We start from the raw sequence: 26,306 nt of genomic DNA, 5'->3' as shown, positions 1-26,306 counted from the left end.
CACAGGGATATGACACCGATCTGTCAGTGTCAAAAGTTTATGATTGAAGAAATGACAATTTTGACACTGACACATCGATACCGTATTGCTGTGACATCATAGAAGCATTGCTCGAATTGGGCCGAAAATTGTACCAGTTTATCGTACGATAGTGACGTCTTGCGATTTTCGAAACTATCAAGTTGTAACACGTTCCAGTAAGTATTCCCTCGGGAGCGAGTTAGCAACTTGAGCGAGCGTGCGAGTTCACGGCGATATTAATGGCTCGATTTTATACTGAGTACAAGCAACATTTCTAGGAGACAAGCCACAGTGGATGGATAGCAACAGTATACTGTTTGTTTAGAGTTTAACTAGACAATATACCAAGGCAGGATTACGAGTAATGCTTAGTTTAAATTACATTAAAATAAATACGCAGACACCCTCTGAACATTACCCACCCGATTACACTACCTTAAGTATTTAATATTTGGTAAGCAAGAATGATAATCAAAATACATACATTTATTGTACTGACACAGGACAAAAGTGCGATAAGAAAAAAAAACTTCAGTACAATTTTTTTATTAAATTCAGTCATTGATCCAATCAATCTCTATAGATTCAGTCTATATTTAGATCCGAAATGGATCTAGTGAGACATGTTTTTCTAATTTGGTCTAAATTTAATGTTGATACTACTGTGTCTATGGGGAAAATACTTAGTATACAGTTAATTTTATATAAATATATATTACCGAGGGATCTGGAGAGCAGAAGAATGTTTTCAGAGTAATGAGATAAAAGGTAAAACGCGCGCGATGGCCGTTTCTTCCGTCGCAAGATTCGCACGGCGCGCCATATCTTTTGCCGCCTTTCAACTTCCCGGCTTTAAGTTCTCTTAAAAAATCTCATCGTCTTTCTGGTTACTTTGCGTTACCATTTCCAAAGCTATCTATTCACTGTTCTTAGAACCGACACTCGGAACAGACGCAACCGTCACGCCACGCCGCGTGTGATATACGCCGCTCGTTGCGCTAAAAGTCTTGTCTTTCATGATTTAATACCACCTCGAGCGGGCATTATACCTGGCCTCCCGTACCCATCACTCACCAAGCACTCGCTTTAGGAAAACTAGCACAAGCTTGACCTAAACCACCGTTACTACTGTACGCAGACATAGATCACTTTGAAACTGGTTAAATTTGAGGGGATGCAGAGCGATGTTAGAGCACACGTGTAGGCGATTTCTTTTATTCCGATGTTACATTAAGTTTGTGGGTTATAATAAAGAATTCACAGTGCCAAGTGGATAAAGGTGCTACTAAATATATAGGCACTTTATCTGAACGTGACAGACGTTATATTCACAGCGATAAATGACATGAATAATCATTGGGGGTAGGAAAATTTGGGAAGTATAAATTTAACCGATTGTCTTGAAACGGTTATTCGTGAAAAAAGGATCAAAGGATAAAACTTAGATAAAACAGTTTTTGTTGAATGGATACCGTCTGACCAGGCTAACTCTGCGAGCCATTTTCGATGACTAACTGTGGCAATGTCATTATAAATGTCAAATTTTAATGAAAATATTACTTTTATTAGATGTAAACTTAACTTATATTGACTCTACTCAGTTCATAATATACTGTATCTTGTTAAAATGTTCTCGACACATTAATTTAATAATTATATTTCATGTGCTAAAGTTTGTTTTCAGACTCACCCAAGAGTAATAAGATTATAGTTCTTGAATTACTCAGAATACCTTGATAATATCATTAGCCCGTAACTGACTGAGCATTTTAGCGTCGTGGTTGCGAAATTAATCGCTTTTGCCATAAGATGGGATGATAAACCATTTCGTAACACGTCATTTTCATACCTTGTTTCAGTTAATGAGTTTCTAGTATTTGATTACTTTCGTTGATTAAAAATTATATGATACGAGTAATGAACATGTTTTAATGAAAGTTACATAGAGAGCGGTTTAAATATGGTCGACGTTTTTTTACTGTGGCATATTGTTGATAATTTTAACAAACACTGCGTTTGTGTATCAACCGTAAATTAAAAAACGCTAAAGGAGCATATATTGAAGATTAATTACGTTTTGTTTTAAATTAATGATTGTAGTTTAAGGGTCGGTCGGTTGCAGCAAACCGTCTGTCACCGTTAAAGCGCTCGCGAATTTTTTTGTATGGGAAATGTCATAATTCGCGGCTGTTTGACGTTAATCAGTCTGTTAAGTGTGGTTGGTGCAACTGGGCCTTAATCTTAATGATAAATAAACATGTTCAATGTATTTTTTGGCCAGTACGTACTTATTCAATCAAAGCTGCCATTTTTACAAAGCTAATGTCGTATTTTATATATTACACAGCATTTTCAATGCTAAAGATCGTATTTAGTTTAAAATGTTAGATATTGGCTCTTCCACGTGTGTCTATTTTATTTATATAGCAATAGGTTTTTACAATTGTTTGCTCTAGTTGCTTTGTGAGGCCGATACAATAACTATTTTTGGTGAAAACAAATATAGAAAGCGACATATTGCAAATACCTAATATATAAAAGCTCATTTTTCCCTACAGGACTCTTTTGACCTTTGACTGAAGCATGCCACTCACCCGTGTTGCTTGCCTGCGAAATATGGAAAGGAAATCTCGTTCGTATCAGGATTTGGGTTCAGTCAAACATGAACCTTACGGATTATACTCTAGGTTGAAAATCAAACAGTAACCAAAGATACGAGTTTCTAAAAGGGACCTTATGTGTGGTTGACCTGTTTTCACGTTGTTGAGTTGCTTGTTAGTTGTACGTTAGGATTATTTACTTCTATAAACTAATATAATATAATTTATAGTTGAATAAGGTGGGATAAATAGACATTTAGTCATGCGTCATGCATAGAGGGGCCCACATGTTACCAGTTCGCCGGACGATATCAGCCTGTCAGTTAAACGCAAAATTTTACAGCTCCGAACAACTGACAGGCTGATATCGTCCGGCAAACTGGTAATCTGTGGGCCCCTTTAGATTCATAGCCATACCTACCCAATGTGGTTCAGTGAAGGGGGTATGGACAAATCACCGCTGTGCGGTCATTTTGTAATGAAATAGCTGACACGGCTCATGCTGAGTCCGTTCCTTTTGTTACGCATGCCAATTGTTAATGCTATTTTTTGGTGACACATCTTATTATCTGTATGGCAATAAATGGTATTCTTTATAAAAGATCATACTTGTTGCTAAATATTGTATCTTAATCGTAAAATGCGGTTCGAACTTGCTGCTTAAGTGAACCCTCTGATATTGTATTTTCTTAACGAAGATTTCTAGTGGCTGTTGTAGCACCGGTTTAATTTGCTTTTGTTTTTCTCTAAACTTCACCAACGCGGCAAGGTAAATTATTCTTTGCAAATTATTTGAGGAATCACAGTTTACCTAGTATCTTATCAGTTTACAGTTTAACCAAAATTATGCCCAAAATACGAATACAAGTCTAAAGACCATTAAATCTAACGTCACTGTTATAGCGGTGTACCGTGCTACATAATAAATCGACTACAAAGACAAACAACGCACGAACATTTACCCAGTCTCAACATAAATTAACTTGTTAATGTACCTGGGTGACATGCCAAACTTGACATCTCGGCTAATCATTTTAGTTTGAAGGTTAACCGTAACAATTACAGTTTGTTTGACGTGAGCTTGGAGACGCGTGAGGTGAAAGTGTGTAAATAAAATGGCGGGGAAAGAATTGGTTCTAGTAATTGTATTGTCAATCATAGTAAAAAGTTTAAGTTACTTTTTGAGTATACTGAAAACTTTAATGGATTTTTTGCTGCTACTAAAAGGGTCGATGTCTGTGATGTTTTGTTTTAAGCGACATATTTAAAACAACCTGTAGACTTACGCCTTTTTTGCATAATACGATTTTTTATTTATTTATTTAGAACACAAACAGTCATATATAAACATGTTACATATGTTGTACACAATATAAAAAACTACGAGATGGTATAAATAGACGGAAGTACATTGAAACACATTACCTATTAATAAAATAAAAAGCTAGGTAAAATAAACGTAGTAGTTCAAGAATACATTAAACTAGTGATGTACCGACTATTGATTTGGCCGACTAGCCGACTAGCCGACTAATCGGCGCTAGGATGGCCGATTAGTCGGCCGACTAGTCGGCTAGTCGGCCGGATCATTAGTTTTGTCTAAGTTCGGTTCAGATGCACTTAAAAAATCGGGCAAGTGCGAGTCGGACTCGCGCACGAAGGGTTCCGTACCATATAAAAAAAAAAACAAAAAAAAAAGCAAAAAAAAAACGGTCACCCATCCAAGTACTGACCACTCCCGACGTTGCTTAACTTTGGTCAAAAATCACGTTTGTTGTATGGGAGCCCCATTTAAATCTTTATTTTATTCTGTTTTAGTATTTGTTGTTATAGCGGCAACAGAAATACATCATCTGTGAAAATTTCAACTGTCTAGCTATCACGGTTCGTGAGATACAGCCTGGTGACAGACGGACGGACGGACGGACGGACGGACGGACAGCGAAGTCTTAGTAATAGGGTCCCGTTTTACCCTTTGGGTACGGAACCCTAAAAACAACCGTTCTACCCCTTTCGTCACGCTATTCGTCATATTATAATTATTATAAATAGTAATGCTGAAAAATAAAATCAATAAATAAATCCTAAGATTATTTTCATACGACGACCGGACTATCGGACAAGAAAGTGACCAAGCGGTCAATAATTCGAACAAAAGTTTTCGTAAGCACCCTAAATATGAATTTGGGTAAAATAAGTGAAAAGCTTATGGTAAATTTTTGCTGTTAATTTTTTTTTGCCCCGTTTTTCTGTCACTTTTAAATTGCCGACTAATCGGCCATTTTTGCCGACTAGTCGCCGACTAATCGCCGACTACAAATGAGGCCGGATAGACTGGCTTTCCCGACTAGTCGGCGACTAGTCGGTACATCCCTACATTAAACTAATTATACAATTACGGACAAAACGGGCCACGCTGGTTGGTTTTATTGTGATGAATCAATTTATTTAAATATAGTAAGCTCAGTTAAGCTTGTGCTGTTGGTACGAGACGACGATAAAGTTATGTATACAATCTTATATACATAGCAAACCACTAATAATAACTCAGGAATAAATACATGCCCTCATCACGATTCGAACCCAGGACCTCCTGCTTCGTAGGCAGCTGCTGAGTAGGCTAGGACTGCTTTTTAAATTTCATTGTTGAGTTTAGGTTGAAAATTGGTAGGTTTTTCATTGCAACTTACGGCGTTTCTTTACTAAACCAATACAATAGCAACGCAGATATTCTAACTAGCCGAATGCCGATACGGAGGGAAGCCATGCGTCAACGACGTGCCTTTGGCTGCTGAACCAAATGGCATACTCAGCATTGCACATGCAACGGGTTAACTGTTCGAGTTAGAGAGGCTACAATATTCAGATTCAGTTCCTATTAATTTGCATTTGTCCCTAATCAAATCACTACGTTAAAACATAATAATCTTTGAGTGTTTTTGGCAAATAACAACCCATTTTTCAAGCAGATTTATTTTATAAGTGCGAAGGAAGACATGCTACCCCATTTTTATTGATCTCCAAACTGCGCTACATAAACCGCAAATTCTCAGGTATGCCAATTTATTAAATATATGTCGTTTATTAAGTATAAATATAATGTAAATAAAAGCCGTTCGTAAAATCAAAACGCTTACTACGTACCCGCATATGTTACGCAATAATGGCGCGGCGGTAAGGTTCCATAACGCAACACAAAACCTCACCTGAGCACTCATTAATTTTATTTCATACATTATTGTTAATGGTCATTCCGTGTTCAACATTTCCGCGGTCCGTATCATTCATTCCATCCGTCCCAGAATATCGTGCAGAACTCTTATTTTATACCCAACAATCCCCGAGCTCTGATTGGTCGCGAAAACACAACGTCACGATCTAACACTCCTATTGGCTGATTACGATCATAAGCGCGTGATGCTGTAAAATTAACAAGCTTTTTGCGAACAAAGCCATTTTTGTTTACGACGGTTTTGACGTTACAAAAAGCGAATTTGCCACGTCACAAACAGCTCTTAACTTACGTGCTCAAAGCTTCTAAACATAGTAGAACATAATAATTCCCTGCATTAATTAGGCTGAGTCTTGTTTAGGTCGGTGGTGAACACGCCCCGCTAAAGTTGTCGTGATTAACGATCCGGCAGCTAACTTGCAATACATACCTAGCAAATTATAATAATATGAAAACGTCACTCCCATAGAGACTGACTAGCGCTGCGACTTTTAAAATAAATTCAAACCTCAAATAAATAACGTTGACCTATTTTACACTGAAAATACTTCACCATTCATTATGGAAATTATTAAAGACAAAATTTTAGAAAACATTTCCTCCCTTTATTATAATAGACATGACCTGAGTGGATTAACGGAAAAGAGGAAAGCAAAATTCACCGAATCTATTAGCATAACAACATGTCACTCTTCAACAAAATTCAAAATAGATTACGCCCTAACGAACCTTATTACTTCAAACTTTGATTGCATACGAAATTAAAACACGGTCTGTTCCAATTTCAAACTTCTCGTTTTGTCCATGGCATTTTTTTTAGTTTTGCCTCGTTTGCGTATGGTTAACATTATTAAATGCAGTACGGAGCGTAATATTGGGTTCTTTTGCTGAGTCTGTGCTCGGTACGTTCCGTTTTCCGCTGTAGAGTACTCTGTTATTATTCGTGTTTTGTGCAGTGAGTTTATGATTTCGCTCGGATGCTACCGTGTGTAGTACCTTGTTTGTGCGCTGGGAGCGTTCCATTGTACGCGGGTAGATGCCGTTGAGGTAGTTTGTTACGGTTTTGCTAATGATGAGGTGGTTTTAAATTAAAATAAGTCGGAACTGGCACTAAATTACTATTATACATTTCATTTTATTTCCACTTCCATTTCACGTGTAACAGATATTTTTACTGTAAATCTAGCCAGGCAAACGTAGGTAACGAAATTTCTTTGATTAATGTAATGAATACGAGTAGTTAATTAATAAAATACTTGTTTGATCCGGAACGTAGATGGTCAGGGATAAATTGATAATCACAGTTGGTTTGACTTTAAAGTGGGCTGGTCGAGAGGGACGTCACTCAGCGTGGAAGTAACACAGGTTCACTGAACCATACGACTTAATGTGATTGGGGTTAAAACCATTATATCGATGAAGATGAATATACAGAGATTCATAGGTATCAAAAGGATTTATAACATCTGTGTGGAAGCGCATATCAAACAGAGAAATATAATTTTTTTTCACCAGTTGGTTGGTTTTCTCTTCGATTCAAGACTTAACCAGTTTTAATTTCGAGATCTTTTAAATTATAGGTAAATATACTTATTGGTATTGAGGCTGCCTTTTCACGGAGGCGTAGATGAGTAGAAATAAGAGGAAACGTGCGAGAATAAAGCAATAGCATGGTTGTCTTCTCCGCTCCCATGAATTACAACCACTACTAGTTATGGGTTAATTCCCGCACGTCTTCTCTTAATCTCCGCTCATCTCTACCACCACCAGTGAAAAGGCAGACTTAGGTTCAATTTTTTTTAAAGAAGGAAATATCAAAAATCTTTGCATTTTCAAATCAAAGTTGGACACTCTCACTAAGTCTCTGCAAAATAGGCTTGACTTCATGTAAATTTAAAGACGAATTCAACAATATTATAACTTCATATTATTCATATGTTTAACGATGTTACAGCAAGCGACATACATAACATACATGCATAATATATAATGTTTAATTATACCACGTTATACAACGCGTTGGACTAGTGTATAATAACTAGCAGTGAATATGAACAGTTCTCAATAATATTGTTATGCAAGTTACTCTGTACCAATAACAAGTCAATTCTCAAACGTGTCCTAGTACCCAATCTATACGTGTGTAATAACAGTAATCATTAATTCTGTTACAAGAAACATACAATTTGAACCTTGGTACATCCACATAAGGTCCGCATGTTTACGAGTCTTAGACTCCGGGGGTCAGTAATGTCAGTATCATGTGCTATTTGCTCACAGTTTATGTTTAGGGTGGTTAGCCAAGGCGTCGGTTTCAGAGATTAGCTCCAACGACAAACACCCTGTATAATTGTGTTTGTGGTTGGTTCGTGATTACATGTGTATTGTGAAGCTAATTGGTTTGAGTGGAGCAAGTAGTGGCACAGATATGTAAGTAAATAATAGTAACTAACTCAAATAACCCAAGTTTGACAGCGATTCAGGGACGAATTACATTATCCCTTTCTAATGTATGGTACTATCCCTTTCGGCTATTTAGAGCTGTAAAAATTCAAGTCATTATCTTATCTATGGTCGTGCACGCAAAAGGACGTCAAGTGGTGCCAACTCTAATAATTGCTCGGAGCAATGCTGAGTCGAGCGGAGCCGACTTTGCCCGAAGTGAGGAGTGGCTGTCTCCCCACTGGTAGTGGGTCGATGTATAATATCGTCGCTATACTTACTCAACCTCATATCTGCAACAATCATTTGATGGAAATGTCGCTTTTCTTTCATTCGGAATACGGGTGTTTTTGTCATCAAATGAGTGTTGCAGATACGAGGTTGAGTAAGTATAGCGGCGATATGTTTCATGAATCTTGTTGCCATAGTTACATCTTTCAGACTTTTTTGCTCAAGGGCCTATTTTACATTTAAGCTAGTTATTAATTTAGTTTAGTATTCGTACAGTTACTGTAATACCTCTGTATATTATATGTTATGTAAATAAATGATTTATAAAATACCTTGTGGAGACTCACGCTAAATTGACCGTTTCACATAATTATAACCACCTTTTATTAAATTAAACTGTTCAATGATCATTCAAACACAAAACCGCACTCGTTAAGTTCAGTCCAGAATTGAAATTCAATTAATTAATTGGCAATACAGTCTACTTATAATTGTATTGATTGAAGCAGTAGCCAATCGGTGAAGCGTGTGGCTACCGATCCGGAGGTCTTGAGGTTAAACCCTGGATTGTAACCGGTTCCTCGAAATTATCCCATTTTAACTTTACCAATTGACCTCATTTTGGATATACTTTAAAGCTAAATATATTTTCAAATAAATGGCTTTACCAGGATTCGAACCCGGGACCTCGGCCTCGTGCTTCGTAAGCAGACCGACTAGGCTAACGCCGTTATACTCGTAATTATAAGCTCAGCAAGTGATTAGTTTATAGTCACACGTGCGTTAAAAGAAATAATACCACTAATTTCTATCAACTCCCGTAATGCCCACATCCCATATTCCCATATCCTTAACTAAAATTTCCACTTCAAATTTTACAACATCAAACGCGTCATACGTCGTTCTGCGTGACTGCGTTATTAGCGGGCGTCACGCATCGGCGCGTCATTTTGACGCGTCACCGACTCGTCTTTGACGCGTGTCTGTAGGGTACTGGTGCGGTTGGCTTTTATATCTGGATCGTAAAAGTACAAGTAAGTACTTAACAGTGTGAATAGAAATGGTGGGACAAGGAATAAGTTAGTTGCCGTTTCTCGAATTTTATAACATATGATTGATAAGGCAGTGGCCCTGTCTACGAAGCAGGAGGACCCGGGTTCGAATCTTGGTAACTGCATTTATTTGTGTGTTTATCACATTTTTTTCCTGAGTTAAATTAACTCAAAAAATAATTATAATAAATGTTAGTACTGGTACCTGAATAATACAAGTCTCTTAAAGTCATAATTAAATTGCTTCTTCCTTTCCTCCGACAACCCACGGCAACTCAGTAGCACTATTTCTATAAAATATCTCAAAAGGCAAGCTTTATTGACAATCCAATTAACTTGCATTGTCTCCCGGATACTCCAGGAATGTCTCTATGATGTCGTATCCGGAATGCCAATAACTGACCGATATTTTCAAGGTTCCATTTACCCGGGCTCTGAAACTGCGAAACATATTGAAAGTTTCTGCCCGCGGCTATGAAAATATTGAAATATGTTGTTGAATAGGTTTTTGGGTCTAATTTGGTAAGCTTAATAACACAGTGGAGTGGACAAATACCTACTCTGGGTTAATTTCTTTTTAATTTGATATAAGAGTCAAACGAGCAGACGAACCGCCTGATGGTAAGCAATTACCGTCGCATATGGATACCTGCAATACCATAGTCTAATAAAACATGGTCTTCTCTTCCCAGAGTGCCACAAGCCTACGTTACAATAACGGTATCGTCTTGGGTCGTCCCATTCGTTTTTCGTCAAGTTCTTAAATTAGTCCTATTCTGCTTTCGTCACTCATTCTACATTCGTCACAATCGTCGGTGGCTTTCAATGTACAATGAGTGACGAAAGCAGAATAGGACTAATTTAAGAACTTGACGAAAAACGAATGGGACGACCCAAGACGATACCACAATAACATTGCCACTTTATATAGCGCTATCGCATATTATTATATAGCGCTGTCGCATGATGACGTAGACTAGTGTCAGTCACGTGGTCGGAAGAGAGTACCAGGCGGAGTAAATTATTATAACCATGTGCAATACCAGGAGATTCGCAAATACGTTGCTTTAAGCGTTGCCGGCCTTTAAAATAGGAGTTACGCTCTTTTCTCGAATATTTGAAGGTCATATCGGTCCAAAACTACTGGGAGGGAAATTTCATTCCACAGTTTAGCTGTGTGAGGCAAGGCTCGGAACCGGTTTATTCTTCATACAAAAATACCGGTATTATTACGTATTACACACACACACATACGTATAGGTACATGATTCAGTCCTACGGAAAGAGCATAAAATAATTAAAATTATTGGGCTACTCTGGGATTTAAAAAAAACCGCTTCCGAGCCCTGGTGGGAGGTAGGAAGTTTCTGAAGCCCTACCGGGAAAAACTAAAATCGAAGTTTCTTTTTCTGCCTCTCCATCGCTCGAATATGCAAGAGCGGTATTAGGCTCTCTGGAGAAACGCACAGTTGAGGACTGCCAACCTATCAATCAATCAATCAATTCAATGTGTTGGCGTATGATGAGCGTGTTATTGACATGACAATTACAGGATGAAGCATCTTTCTCACTCTAACACGTATAAAAGTGGCGCTTGCTTTAGAATGCCGATATAGCGTCGATATCTGCGTCACGCGCCCGTGACCTCACTTTTTACCATAGGATTAACCTGAAATCCAAGGGAAAACTACGGTTTAGGTGTTTCAAGTAAAACAGCCAATTTTTTTCTTTTTATACCACTTTGGTGACAAACAAGCATACGGCCTGCCTGATGGTAAGCAGTCACCGTAACCTATCGACGCCTGCAACTCCAGCTACCTTAAACAATTAATCCCTGGTGTGATGAAAAAAAGTAACCCCGAAGGTAGGTACGGTCAATTTCAATATCATTTCGTACCTTGTCACAGTGACAATAGTGTGATCCCTAGCGACTTTCATATTGATGGTCACTGTGACAAAGTATGAAATGGTACTGAAATTATTTTTTCACCTCAGCAGCTCGAACAAGGGTACTTTGCTTCTTAAAAACAGTGAGCAAAATGCGATTTTGCTCACTAAGTCATTTTGTCTCACTCAGTGAGCAAAATCGCATTTTGCTCACCGAGTGAGACAACATGAGTGAGCAAAATCGCATTTTGCTCACTGAGTGAGACATGTCATTCAAGAGATCTTTATAGTCAAATGTCATTTCAACATGCGGGGTCTAATACAAGTTCGATATACTTGGGTTCTATTATCTCTGTCCCTCTAGGTATGTTCTCACTGCTTAGGGTGAAAAATTTTGTGTACTACACGAGATCAAAGTTATTTACATCTCGTGCGCTTTTGAATCCCTTACTACGCTCAAGATTCTAAATTAGATTCACTCGCTACGCTCGTGAATCTATTATAGAATCTTTCGCTTGCACGGGACTCAAAATAAGCACTCGATGAAATATCAAACTTTGATCTCTTGTTGTACAAATAACTATTTTTGACTGTAAGAACCTCCAAATTGCACAATGTTACTTAAAGTCGATTATATGTTCATCTCTTTAGTCTATACAAACAAAAGCCTATCGCCTAATGGCTTTCCAGTTCAAAACAATCCTTTTAAATTATTGGGTCAGCCTGAACTCCAACTATACGGGTCGCTCCGCTCTGACCCTGTTTTCAACACTTGCCGAGGGAAAGAAAGTTCAAAACTGAGGTAACCAATGTTGTTGAGACCTTGGGATCTATGAAATTATAAAATAGATGCCATTTCGATTGCGTTATGTGCCAGTAACGTAATACGATGGGCATGCATAGCAAGCACTACCATATCTGAATCTGACACGTCATTCAATAAATTATGCCGACTGTACACACCCGTCGAGAGACCCAAGACAGGCCGAGAACGGGTATGTGTACACACTGCTGCCTACTCGCCTCTCCTCACCCGTCTCGGATTGGGTCGGTTTTCTGTCGAGCCTTGTGTGTACAACCGGCATTACAATTCACGTGCACGTGTGTGTGCAATTTTTTCGTAATTACAAACACGGAAGAGAAAATTATACGAAACACCATGTTATGTATTTGATCTGGATTAGACATGGACATGAGATTAAAAACCTGTTATTAAATACAATCAGAATACGCCTCTTTGTCCATCCTCGTCTCGTGCCACCCAATGTACATTAGGATGTACGCTCCATTTCGATAAAATATATAATTTTAAACAAATGAAATTCAACCCAATTGAAGGGATGTTTACAAAAACAACATAACTGCTTAGAGCGGTTGACACTTTTTTAAGAACATTGTTAATCGTTTCAGGTGTCAACCAGTGTAGTCAGTTATGTTGTTTTTGTAAACATCCCTTCAATTAGAAATACAACTAGATTCAAGCTTCCTTAGCTATAATTTTGTATGGTGGGTGGCACGAGGCTATTATTCTGTTCTTGACTGTTCCTCGGTACGCGTTTAGAATCACAGCTGTGAACTGTGACATTTAAAAGCTTGTGGCGAGCTTCTAGACTGCACTCTTGTTTACAACCTACGTGTAGAGGAAAGTAGTCATTATGGTACTTTGTCGTTGAAATGTTAAAAAGCTGCAGCCTGTAAATGCCAAATAAATTCCCGTTGAGAAGAACTAAGAGCCTAAATTACTGAAATGAAATAAAATATTTTTATTGGGATAAACATGGTATACAAAAGATAGTACAAGAGATCGCTTTTTAGGGATAAGACCGCCTGTTGTTTAACCTCTTCTTCCTGTATTATTTGTATTGTTTTCTGTACTGAGGTGTGCAATAAAGAGTATTTGTATTGTATTGTACAGTATATTTACATCGACCGGGATATGAACCGTGATTACCTTTTGTATTGTTTTCGAGCTCCCGATATTTCGACGCAGTTACTCGTACACACAAATCTTCATCATCATAATAAATATATCATCGAAATATCGGGAGCTTGAAAAGAATACAAAAGGTAATCACGGTTCATATCCCGGTCGATATAAGTCTTGTAAAACTAACCGTGAATCATTCAAAACTGTTATAGTACATTATTACTACGAAATCGGATGTTTTTTTAGGTAAATAACGAAAAAACTACCAGTAAATTATTAATAAAAAGCCACTTAGTGATGATGTTCGTGTGTCGATCATTTATCATCTTCCTGCAATGATAAATTACTCGCGTCATAAATATATATGTACATGTAAATAATGACTTGGTTCATTTTGCTGTATTATTGATCAAAGGAGATCAATGACTAATACTTTAAGTGTACGAGGAGAATTCACAAGCTTTACAAATCTAAATATTTGTTCTCAAGTGTACCTAAATTAATATACAACGCCAAGAATTTCGTAGTATTATTCAACATTCTGACATAATTATTGATTGTGACATTCCTTACATTAAAAAAAAAACATCGTATAGCAACTAAAATATACATAAACGCAATATTTCACCGCCAAAATCGCAATTTTCTTGTTTTCCATACTTCAAGACGGCTTCAACTCGATTGTGACGTGTGTTAATGCAATGGGTCCCACATCGTTATTTGATCCTCAAAACAAACTAGATCATCTGATATCATAAATAAAAACTTGTCACCTACCCTATTGTTTACCGTATTTTAGTGACACAAATTCCATTTGCAAACAGATTCTAATAAGTCTGTGATGGCTCTTATTTTCAGTGGACAGATCTGATGCCATGTAATAATATACCGGTAAATTTTAGTACTCAAGATTAATGATTTCCATGATAACAATCAATAACTTCCAATAAGCCTAAAAGGTCTTTATTTCCCTCCCAAAGCAATCAATATTAACCCACTAAAGCACAAAACAGCACTTTGCTCATCCCTAGCAATGTTATTCAGACGCCTTCCACACTCTCATTATAAGCTCCTTATTTGAATTGGAAATGGGTTGATTATCATATTAGGTGGTGACCTGGCAGTGGAATTAACATGGATTCCTGAGCAGGTAGTCTCTTACGAAAATAATCTGAGGGCCGTGTGTAATGGTATACGCGGCGGTGAGAAATTAAGCTAATCTAGTGTCCAGATTATGCGCAGTACTGAGTAATTAACATACAAACGAGTATAGAAGTTTAGAGAATAAATCAATCATGTTATAGGACATTCTTACACAAATTACTAAGACACACAGTAAGCTCAAAAATTTTCGTTTAATTTTTTTAATTGTTATTAGAGTTAGGTTAGGTTAGTTTTAAATTAAAATACTGCAAGTATGAAATTTGTTATTGCTTCCTAAAATTTTACAAAAATAAAATATAAATTGAAAAAAATCAAATGAAAGGGCATAGCTATGGTTAATATACAAAAAAATTATCCTTCCGGCCGATTTCGACCACTTCGACTCCTAGTTAGTTCGGCGCTCGTGCGCCCGAATATAGCTGACGTAGCCGATCTTTAAGGTGAACCCCCGCGCACACTGAGGGCACGTGAGAACACCAGCCACATAGTGGTAGTGAATGGAAGCAGGCTGGCGTGCTTTCAGCTCATCGCGTTTAGCGTCGAGGTCAACTTTACGTTGCTCCTCGAAATCGCGCCCTTTGTCATGCACCAGCCTGCGTCACTCTGGACGCTGTGCTGCAAAACCTTCCTACTGAGAGGGCTCGATGTTGCATCTTTTCATGTGCCGTTTCTAAACATCTTTGTATCGGAGGAGTTGCTCGCCAAGTTTCCGCTTACCCTCCTCCTCCTCTTAATATACAATAAATTGCGTAAACATATTTTCCATAATGTCAATATCCAAGGAGGAAAATGAGGACTATGTTTGTATGGAGAAGCGGTCGTCCACTATCCTCTTAATGTCATGTCAAACTGTACTTAGTTACTACACTGTGTTACACGAAAAACTTTGAGCATCCAATCGTGAAGCGTAAAATTGTCTGCTTTGATCGAGTTACATGACATCACGGGTCTAACATGCAATTATACACAGCGTTCTATTGGAAAACCTACCTTACTTCATGAACTATTAAGGTCGCTTTTGCAAAAACGATACATACAGCCAATGACTATTTTGATCCCTGAACTGTCTAGAACCCATGTCCTTTATATTGTGATGCATTTGAGCATTTAACACAAATCGGCTCACAAGGTACATAGGTCCTCAATATGGTGGACGGACGAATAAAATTGCAAGTAACTGTTGATTGACGGCAGGCTATGCGATCTACTGCTGGATAGAGTGCCCTATAGGCTATTATATAGGTGACGTTCGAATTTCAACTACAGCTGTTACTGTGGCAACGTCGTTGCTGCCGCCGCTGTATCTGTCGTTTTTCTTGATAAAATTAATGACGTTCGCCGCCGCATTGCTGCCGCGATTATGACGTTCGTTTCGACACTAATTTTATCAAATTGACAGATACGTCGGCGGCAACAATGACGCTGCAACGGTAATGCAGCTGCAGTTGACATCCGAACGTCGCCTTTAGCTGATTACGTCTAGTGACTATCTAAAATATGTCTAGCAACTGTCAACACCATTGCTTCACCTTCATCTCACGTAAAACGAATCGTGATAAAATCAAGCGTTCCATATGCCAAATTTAGAAGCACAAGCTATATCTCACCAGCTCCCATATTTACCTACGTACCACAGCATAATCTCCGTTCTGTGTTCATAAAATTTAAATTCCATATATTATAAGAGCCAGCACATACGAACAACAAGCGAACAAGTATTAGGGCGTTTCACACGTGCGAGTTATTGGGATGTTCGTAGCTTTCAAACTTGTAAGCTTTCCTTGTGTTCCCATCGCTGTCGCGAGCCTGGGCGAGTTGAGTTCTTGAACCGACCATTTAAAGGTGACCTAGGGATCTCAAACAACTATTTGTGATTGAAGATCACGCTTTCTTAGTCGATCAACGCCTTCGATTGTGTAAGCAATTAGAATGTCTTCCCTGTTCAAAGTCTTTATGTGACGTACGTTAAGCCCCAATAAGAAGGTTATTCATGTAAAACATTGTGCAATGTAGGTACCTACATAAGTTTGATTGGTCTTTTTTTAAGACGGTATGTTAATGTGAATAAGTTTTAAATAATTAGTAAATATTTTTTAATTGAAAGAAAAACAGACGAAATAACTTTTGTACAATCAATTTATACAGATTACATGCATAGGTGAATATATAAAAATATAAGGTGTACCTATTCGTATAGGTACATGAGCATTTCTCAAAAAGTTTGTACATCATGCACACTGATTTAAACTTTCACGATTATTAAACATTATCAAACTACACAACGGGACTTAATCGCGTATTTAAGTTTTAAGATTTACCTCCGACGTTTCGAGGACGGCGTTGTCCCCGTGGTCTCGGAGAAGACTGGCTCAAGTTAAAGAAGTCAAGGTAGAAGATGTTGATGTCAACTTGAGCCAGTCTTCTCCGAGACCACGGGGACAACGCCGTCCTCGAAACGTCGGAGGTAAATCTTAAAACTTAAGTACGCGATTAAGTCCCGTTGTGTAGTTTGATAAGTTTGTACATTTCGATCACATCTTAGATTTCTATAAAAATTGGTATGCTGGTAAAGTACATGAAGCTGAACAATTTCCACCATAATTATTTCCCAAAATGTCGCAGAAAGTTTCTATGAAACATTCCTTTTTGTTACCAAATGTGTAAGGAAATCTGGTTACAAAAAAGGAATGTTTCATAGAAAGTTTCTGGGACATTTTGGGAAATATGGTGGAAGTTGTTCAGCTTCATGTACTTTACCAGCATACCAATTTTTATAGAAATCTAAGATGTGATCGAAATGTACAAACTTTTTGAGAAATGCTCACACAATATATATACTAAACAGTAAACACATAGTACGCATAATCATTATGTTCCGAGCAGTGAGCACACATCAGCCTAACTAAAAACCTCATAACTATTGAAACAGGATCACACAAATACAAATCCGCACTATGACGTCCATGCAACGTTAGACAATGAGAGCCGTCAAGTTTACAAATCCTGACACAGCCGAATAACAACTTTAACTGGTAATTAATACGGATCGTTTTACAGCGGCATATACGCATAATGTATTCATGAACACGCCAGAGGGCGCTAAAAGCACTATAAATGAGCTAAAGCTATTTGATTTGAGGCAGAAGCTGAAGCGGGTGGGGTAGCGATTATGGGTCAAACACATTTCTGAAAAAAGCCACTTCTGTCGAACAAACATCAAGAGTATAGGACAGCTTATGCGTTGTCAGCATTCAACTCCTATATCAAGTAAGTACCTATATTACGTTTTTCTTGTGTGAGAAGTATTCCTATTATTACTCGCCATTTAAATGTTTAGACCAGCCATTTTAATACATTTTTGACACAAAATGTACTAGTTGTAATTACATGTGATACAAAATAGACTTCATACAATACATTTTTGTATGTCAAGTTTTCCTTAAAAGTCGCCATTACCAAACCCAATACCTACATAAGTAGGTACCTACCTAATACCTACCTAATACCATTGGACACCGAAGCTTGCCTTTAACTCACTTAAATCACAAATCTTCAACTTCAAAATAATAATAGCTGAAGTCGACTGTTGAAAACACGATGTGTTTTTAGCTTGAGGTTTAGCCTGGTTACTACTTTCCCGCGTTAAGCCTTCACTTGAACCACCGAAAACCGCTGGTTGCTTGTCGAATATGATTACTAAACCCCATTGTTTTCAGAACAGCGTTAGTTTGGCCCCCATTTTCCATAATAACCTCTGCATCTGCGGTAATAGGACTGAATCATTGTGAGAGGACGCCATTCAACGCTGTATTAATTCAAGTCTATGGAATATTTCAGTGTTGCAAAATGAGTCGTGGTAAATAAATAACTCAATTTAAAATATAAAGCAACTGATATCAATCGATTAAATGCTATATCTGTCAGCTGAAAGACAAGATATAAATTTCACCGTAAAAACCTGTTTTTAGTTAAAACGGGTTTTCACTAGTTAAAACTAGTTTTCCGTAAGGCCTCGCTGAAAATCCTTATCCAAAATTAATTCGAGATAAAATTAGTTTTGACAATAGGCCAATCAAATTAGCTTTTTTCCAGGAATTAATTCCCAGCAAGCTGGAAATTGGCCTAAAGGGATTAGGGAAAAATCGTTATCACTACCGACTTTACATTAATTTTACCTAGAAAAAAAAAATTGTTGCGTAACGTGCATCGTCTAGTAAAAACTAGTTTTCTCTGAAATACATTTTTAAACCATTAAACAAAACTAGTTGTCTCTAAAGAAATTTATTGCAATGTAACCATTGTGTAAAAATTGTGTTCAAAGTTTTTAATTTTTAAACCATCCTGATCTTCAAGTAACTTAGTAATTTAAAATCAAATTTCCACGTTAACGTTACTGAAAAAAGCATTTCGTCCTAGGGCTAGGTTTATCTTCCCATAAAACAAAAACGGTGAAAGCACCGAAAAGCATGATCGATTTACAAACCTTTTAGCAAATTACTGACGTGGCACAGATAACGAACAGAGGAGTGCATTCCGTTTTGGAATATACAATTTTGTTTTGATATTAATTTAATTATACAACTATCTCCCTTTCAATTTACTACTCAAAATCAAACGTATTATCATCACTTTTTTTAACACGTCACAGTACAGAGATACGAATCCATAGAGTGTCTATAGTTAAGGTAAACGAATATTCCGAATTTTCCGGAACGGATCTCAATGCCGCCCGAGGGGTTAACTGATCGTTGAGTAGTGATTTATTTTTATACCAAGTCGATGGCAAACAAGCTTACTGCCGACCATAGTAAGGGTAGCAGTATATGGATGCCTTCAACTTCGGATATAGCCGTTAGCTACAATACTACAATACTTTTAACACAACACTACAACAACACACAACAACAACACACAAGACAATATTTTACAACAACAACAACAATACAACACAACAACAACACAAAACATTTTAAGAACCATATTTTATAGTTCCTCGGGAAAACCTCAGCAGTTGATTCCATAACCCTTCAAGTGGCGCCAGCGAAAAGGCGAAAAGTAGTCAAGTGGCGTCGCGGATTTGCGCAAAAGCAGTCACGTGGCGGGGCCCCGATGGGTGGTCAGCGCAGATTAAGAGAATTTTACAAAATTGTCGAGTTAAGCTCTTCTAGGTTTGAAAGTCTACTAAATCACATATCGTTCCAATCAGCGTTAAATACGCTATTTGAATATAGCAATTAAATTATAATAATGTTTATACATTTGGCCAGACCTCATGAAACTTCGGAAGAATGTCAGTTTTCCAGTTTCATTAACCACTCACTGGTGGCCGACAGTTTACCGGTTATCGCATCGACCCGTGAGTGGTGGGCCGCCAGTTTACTGCTTTTCGATCCTATAATTAAATGTAAAAAATCCCTTGATATTCCTTTACGTGAATGCACAAGAAAAACGGAGCTTCACAATAGCAGGCCACTAAGCTCGATATGACGACCACACTACCGTGATCACTCGGTCAAGAAGCCATATCAAAGAAGAAGAGAAACCTCAATGCATCTCGCTCGCACTTATACGTGTATCGGTGCAATTCGGATCAAATATCACATTTTAAAAACCTGAATTCGCCACAAGGGCTTATAAATGGCTGAAAATAGCTCTAAAGCCCAAACTTTCCGCAGGCAACAAATTATAACAAAACTGTTTGTTGGCTGAATTTAAGTAATAGCGGATTTCGGATTTCTCGCCAAAATTTAATTTTAGAAACGCCCGACGTTTTGTACAATACAATTTAATAAGATTTGTTCTCAATTCGAGCTTTATTAGGATATTCAGAAGATATATCATATAATATTGTTTAATTTCTTTGTCATGAAAAAGAATTTAAGTGTGTTACATTGTAAATTATACCTATTTGTTGGATCCAAAATATTAATCGGCAAATAACATTCGTCTTAATTTTAGTGGAAGCGTGTGAATATTAGTTATAACAAAAATTAAATATATTTCAATTGATTATTCCTCTTGGTTTGCAAAGAAATAAATTTAACACTAAAGTAACAATAATATTTTACCGTCAAAACAAAATCCATTCTTCAAGACGGGATCTCAGTGACAGTGACGTCACGGTCACTCCCCGTATTGTTGGAGCGTTTCAGTAGAGTATAATTGCCAGATTTACTATCTTGTCTGATTTTTGTATTGTTTTAATGCCATGGGTCCCATATTATACACATTTTGTCCTCAAAAAATTAAACCTGATTAACCTTCGAGCAACACCGGCTTCCGACATGTCGGAAGGGAGGAGCCCAAGCGATATCTTACCGTAAAAATCATTCTGCCATTTTTTCGGGGGAAGCGAGCACACAGTCGCACTTCTCACTCACTACATACAAAAACCAATCTGTAATGACGACACAAATACATAGAAAATGACACACGACAAATACAAATCTTGCACACCTCGATCTCTTTTTGTGTACGGACGAGTCACATCACGCACCGCCATAGGTACAGTTTGTACCTATGCTTCGGCAGAGGGGAAAAAAATATTACGAATGCCGTCTCCCTTCCCGGTGTTGCTCGAAGTGATCAACTGATACTATGACAACAACTTGTCATCTAGCGTATTTATTAGGTCTATGTTATTCAAATACTAACTTTTTTTCATTTGTCCACAGGCAACTGCTAGCACCTAACCTGAAACAAACACACTTCCTGTCCAACGGCGTTGAAACTGAAATAAGACAAGTAAGTTATTTAACTATTGTGTAGATATGGCATAAAACTTAACAAGTCCCTACAAAAATTTATGATTCCTTATTTAATAGTTTCATTGTTAGTACATACGGGTTGACTTCAAATTGGTAATACAAAATCAATGTTTTACATACATTTTCCCTAAACTAAGCCCCTCAATTAATTGTCATGCTTTTAAAATAATGAAAAGTAGTTTTTTTTTTAGTTTTAATTTATCACATTTTTTAGGCTTCAACATACAAAGAAGTTTATAGAATTTCAAATTAACACTTTCCTCTTTGGTTATCAATCACCTGCCACAGTATTTACTTATGAAACGTGTTTTGATTAGTAACTGTATATTACTTAAGTTCAGTACACTTGCTAAATTAATGAGGGCTCTTCGTGGTGTATCCCCATTTGTCCCCGCCGGGTGCATGGCGTCGGGCACGTCACGTGGGCGAGGATTTCATTTAGGTTTGCAGATGTGAACACATGAAAATACCATATAAAAATGTATTCACATATTTTATATTTTTATTTATAAGGTATTTTTCTCCTGACGCCATCTCATATTTGACATAACATAGGAATATATTCCTCAGTGTTTCCTAACTTTATATACTATACTTGCATTGTATATTTTATACAAAACTTTCATTCCTATTAAACTATAACAGTAAATGCACAAGTCTTTAAAACAATTTCACCTTTTACCTTCCACACGGGATACTTACAAGAGTGAGTCTCCACATAGCAGTATCGTAAAGCGCCATCTAGCGCGATTTATGCAGAAACTTTTAATCGTGGGCAACAAAACTCTTGCACCGAGATTAAGTGCTGTAAATAGATTGCTTCCCGGCAAAGTGGAAAGAAAACTGCAGTTTAGATAAAATACTATGAGCGTCTGCGTGAACCTCTAGCCGTTAGTGGGGTTGTACAGATTTTATAACCTCACTAGTTTACAAGAACACTGAACTTAGCTAGAACCTTGTTGTTGAAAGGTTCTTCGGCATATTATTTCTAATAATCCACAAAAAAACACTAAAATATTTGTGATAAAATATAAATGAATGAATAGGAACAAAATATTATTTATTACTTTAGAGTTTAGAGGCTGGCCCAAAAATACGTTGACAATTTTTTTAAAGAACATTTTTCCTTTAGTACTTATACACGTCTTTTACATTATTTAATAAAAAAAAACAAAACTGCATTTTTTTTACTGAAACATAACGTAGGATAGGTATTATCTTCCAAATATTCTCCTTCAGCTTTGATACACAAACGCAAACGTTTGTTAAAATTATCATCAATATTGGAAGTCTAAGGTGGAGGCCTTTGCCCAGCAGTACACTACACTATAATATAAGCTCTTAAAAAAATTAATTAATATGCACAGTAAGAAATCTTTGTCAAGATAACTATTTTTGGGCCAACCTGTAATGGTAGCTTTATCTGTTACTGTTAACATAAAAGAATAATGAAATGTTTACGGATTAAAGTAAAATGTTTTTCAACTTAAAAAATCCGTAGGTACCTATAAGTAGAGTTAGACCAAGATAAGTCTGCGACGATTTAATAGCACACGCCGTGCAAGTATTATAAAACGTCATTTTATTATGAAATTATTATAAATAACACTTGCACTGCGTATGCTATCAAAATCGTTGCAGACTTATCTTGGTCTAACTCTACCTAATTTAATCCTCCCAAAATACTGCAAGTTGCTCTTTTAAAATTTGGGGTGTTCCACACAACTTTCCCTTTAGAACTAGATAACAATCTACATATAAAGTTTTGAACTTACATAAAGAAATCTATAATATTGAAATTCGCACGGGTAAGTGCTTGAAAGTTGAAACATTATTCATGCAAAATGTAAATACGCACAGCACGGCGTGGTAAAGAAAATTGCACAAAGAACTGGCGGAGCTCAAACATAACATGCATATTTACTCAAGGAACTAGCTGTTTGCAATAAAATTCAAAATGCTTCGTTGATCACTTACTTCACCAGTAGATTGAGCATTTAAAACAACCCGCGTTTGTATACCTCTCGCGTCAAATGACGGTCCGTATGACAGTCCTTACAAGTCTCATTTGCTTGGGATTCATTTAAAAAATAATTTAAGATATATATTTTACCGTATTTGTATTACTACAATAATACATTTGAAAATAAATTAATGTACTAAACTTCTAAAACATCTACGCTATTTAAAAAATGAACTGTCATAGGGACTATAATTATTCGACATGAGAGGTAATAGTAAGCGCATTATCTTCGCTCCCATAGTAATTAAGTATAGGAGCGCAAACGCTCAGTTCAGTTGCATGTTCATGTTTAAATTAAAGAGTACATCAAAAATGGTTTAACAGTAATTTTGAGCTGTTTAAGTATACCTACAACTCCTACAAGTGAGTGAGATGCAACGCATCGGTGCGGTGGTATAGAACTTTATTAGTATGCCTCCTGATCACCTCGAGTTTTCGTATAGGTTTCATAATGCGGGATTTATAGGAGGTAGTCTATTCGCTTGGCATAACTTGCAATATCGGAGTAATGGAGAAATATGGACTGAGCATAGGCGGACCTGACACTGTTAGTAAGAATAATAGTGTAGTGATTGCTTTGAAATTGAAATTAAGCGGTAACTATATAATTTATTTAATTTTTACTACACACAAAAACACACACACACACACACAGCAGTAGGACACAAAATAGGCTACTCAACAAATTATTGATACACTATCAGTATATATTGCGTATAAATATTACAGGGTGGCCTAAAACATGTTGATTGTTTTTTACTACGTCATATTGATGATCATTTTATCAATTGATTTGATCTCAGCTTATTTTAATATGAATTTTCAGTTCAATTCCTATTATTCGGAAGTAGATCCAATTTAGATTGCAAGATTTGACTTGAACGTACATAAATACATTGCAAATTAAATTATAATAGTTTGTAAAAATTGCGGCTGCTGCCGACTTTAATAAAAGTGATTCGTAATGATACAAACATGCAAATAGGGATACAAATGATAAATGACATGCAAAACTAAAATAATATGCACCATCAAAGGCGTAGCCAAGTTCTCGATTCAGCCGCACGTCCATTTATTTTTATTACATATTTCATTTAGCTCAAACGTCATTTTCTCATGTTAAAACGTGTAGGAAGATTCAATATTTGTTTACGTATGTAAACATTATTTATGGGGTTCCTTGATTGAATACGAAGCGTCAAAGACTGAGAAAATATACATACGGGAAATATGAATATACGTACATACTTATAATACATAAGAATAAGTATACAATTACTTAATCCTTAAGACAGCCCTAGAAATAGCGAATCATAGTGGCAACGCCAATTGCCCTGTCATTACTACAGGATTCTTTTTTTTTTGTCTTATGGTAGACATAGTTTTTCATTCAAAAAACAACTTAATTCATAAATCAAAACTAAGTGCAGCTCAGAATTGACATACCTACCTTTAGGTACACCATAAATTTGGTGGGGTTATAATAATAAATAGAAACTATAAGGCAATAGATATTATAGTAGGGAAAATAAACAGTTAGAGATATTAAAAAAAACCGGCCAATTGCGAGTCGGACACGCGCACGAAGGGTTCCGTACCATTACGCAAAAAACTGCAGTAAAATCACGTTTGTTGTATGGGAGCCCCACTTAGATATATATTTTATTTTATTTTTAGTATTTGTTGTTATAGTGGCAACAGAAATACATCATCTGTGAACATTTCAACTGTCTAGTATTACGGTTCATGAGATATAGCTTGGTGACAGACAGACGGACGGACGGACGGATGGACAGACGAATAGCGGAGTCTTAGTAATAGTTTTTACCCGTTGGGTACGGAACCCTAAAACGAAATTCTTACTAAAAATCAAATGAGTGCATTATTCATAAAATAAACTTAACAATAATAAAAATGCTTACGCAGAAGGACTTTTCTCATACGATTTCTCTTGCCCCGAGAAAAAGTAAGTAAGTTTCTCTTACCCCTTTTTATTTGTATTTGACATTTATTTCAGATCAGCATTTTCGCATCTTATCGTACCTTTCTGCGCGCCTGCCTTTATTAATTATAATTAGTAATTACGCCCTAAAATTTATAAGGCAATAAAAATACCGGTTAATACGGCGACCATTCAAAAGCGTGTAATTAAAATTATACGAGGATCCTTCTCTTATTACTTGTATACATTTTCCATTCGACAGTATAATTATTTTGTACTCAAGTACGTTGGAATTCAATATATTTGTCCCTACTTTTGATTAGAACCTTCCATCGAGTTTCGTAGAAATGTTTCTAATTTATCTTAGGGATCGTCTGTGATTATTCCTTTTTGGAGATTTAAAATTAACTTTCAAACAGCAATTAAATATGAATACAGTCATATTGATTGCAAGTTGTTTTTGCCTATGAAAATTAAAATCAAAGACTATATACAGAAAAGCTTTTCCACATCCGTATATATTTATTAGTTAGGTAATATAATAATTATTATTTCCCATATATTTAGTTACATTTTAAATTTCTCATCTTTTTCTAATGACAAATTGTTTTGGTAGATTACATACTGTAAACATTAATAAGAAAAGCTAAAACTTTGTTTAGTTATTTAGATACGTATATTTATTTTTCGCAATATCTCTGGTAATGCGACTACATAAAAAGCTTCATTTCCAAAGCTTTAAAAACAATTCCCGGATTATAAGATACTTAAAAAAAAAACTTATTTCGAATAGGAATATTCACCAGTTCACTTAACAGTCTTGTTAAATGTGCTTCAGTAAAAACGGTTACAGTCAAAGTGTCCTCATCTCCGTTTTCAACACATTTATTTCTCACAACATTGTATTGTGAAGTCTCTAGTGTGGCGGATGTTTTCGCCGTCATGCTGCGAACTTGGTCCATTTTATTCAGTGCACATTTTCTTAGTTATATGAAGTAGCTATACTTGAATGTTTTTC

The 26,306-nt window shown here is 36.6% G+C and overlaps 1 protein-coding gene across 11 annotated transcripts in view; it reads left to right on the top strand.

Moving 5' to 3' along the window:
• LOC134792614 (disintegrin and metalloproteinase domain-containing protein 11) overlaps positions 1-26,306 on the top strand; it is a 721,926-nt gene that overhangs the window by 511,708 nt on the left and 183,912 nt on the right. For all 11 annotated transcript variants that reach the window (XM_063763848.1, XM_063763854.1, XM_063763849.1 and 8 more), the window contains one exon: positions 21,231-21,300. In XM_063763848.1, the coding sequence (XP_063619918.1) occupies positions 21,231-21,300 (70 nt within the window). The remainder of the gene's footprint in view (positions 1-21,230; positions 21,301-26,306) is intronic.

Source organism: Cydia splendana, chromosome 8 (genome assembly GCF_910591565.1).
Source record: "Cydia splendana chromosome 8, ilCydSple1.2, whole genome shotgun sequence".
Classification (NCBI taxonomy): domain Eukaryota; kingdom Metazoa; phylum Arthropoda; class Insecta; order Lepidoptera; family Tortricidae; genus Cydia; species Cydia splendana.
The sequence above is the reverse complement of the archived record's forward strand: the minus strand, read 5'-3'. Positions and strand labels throughout refer to the sequence as shown.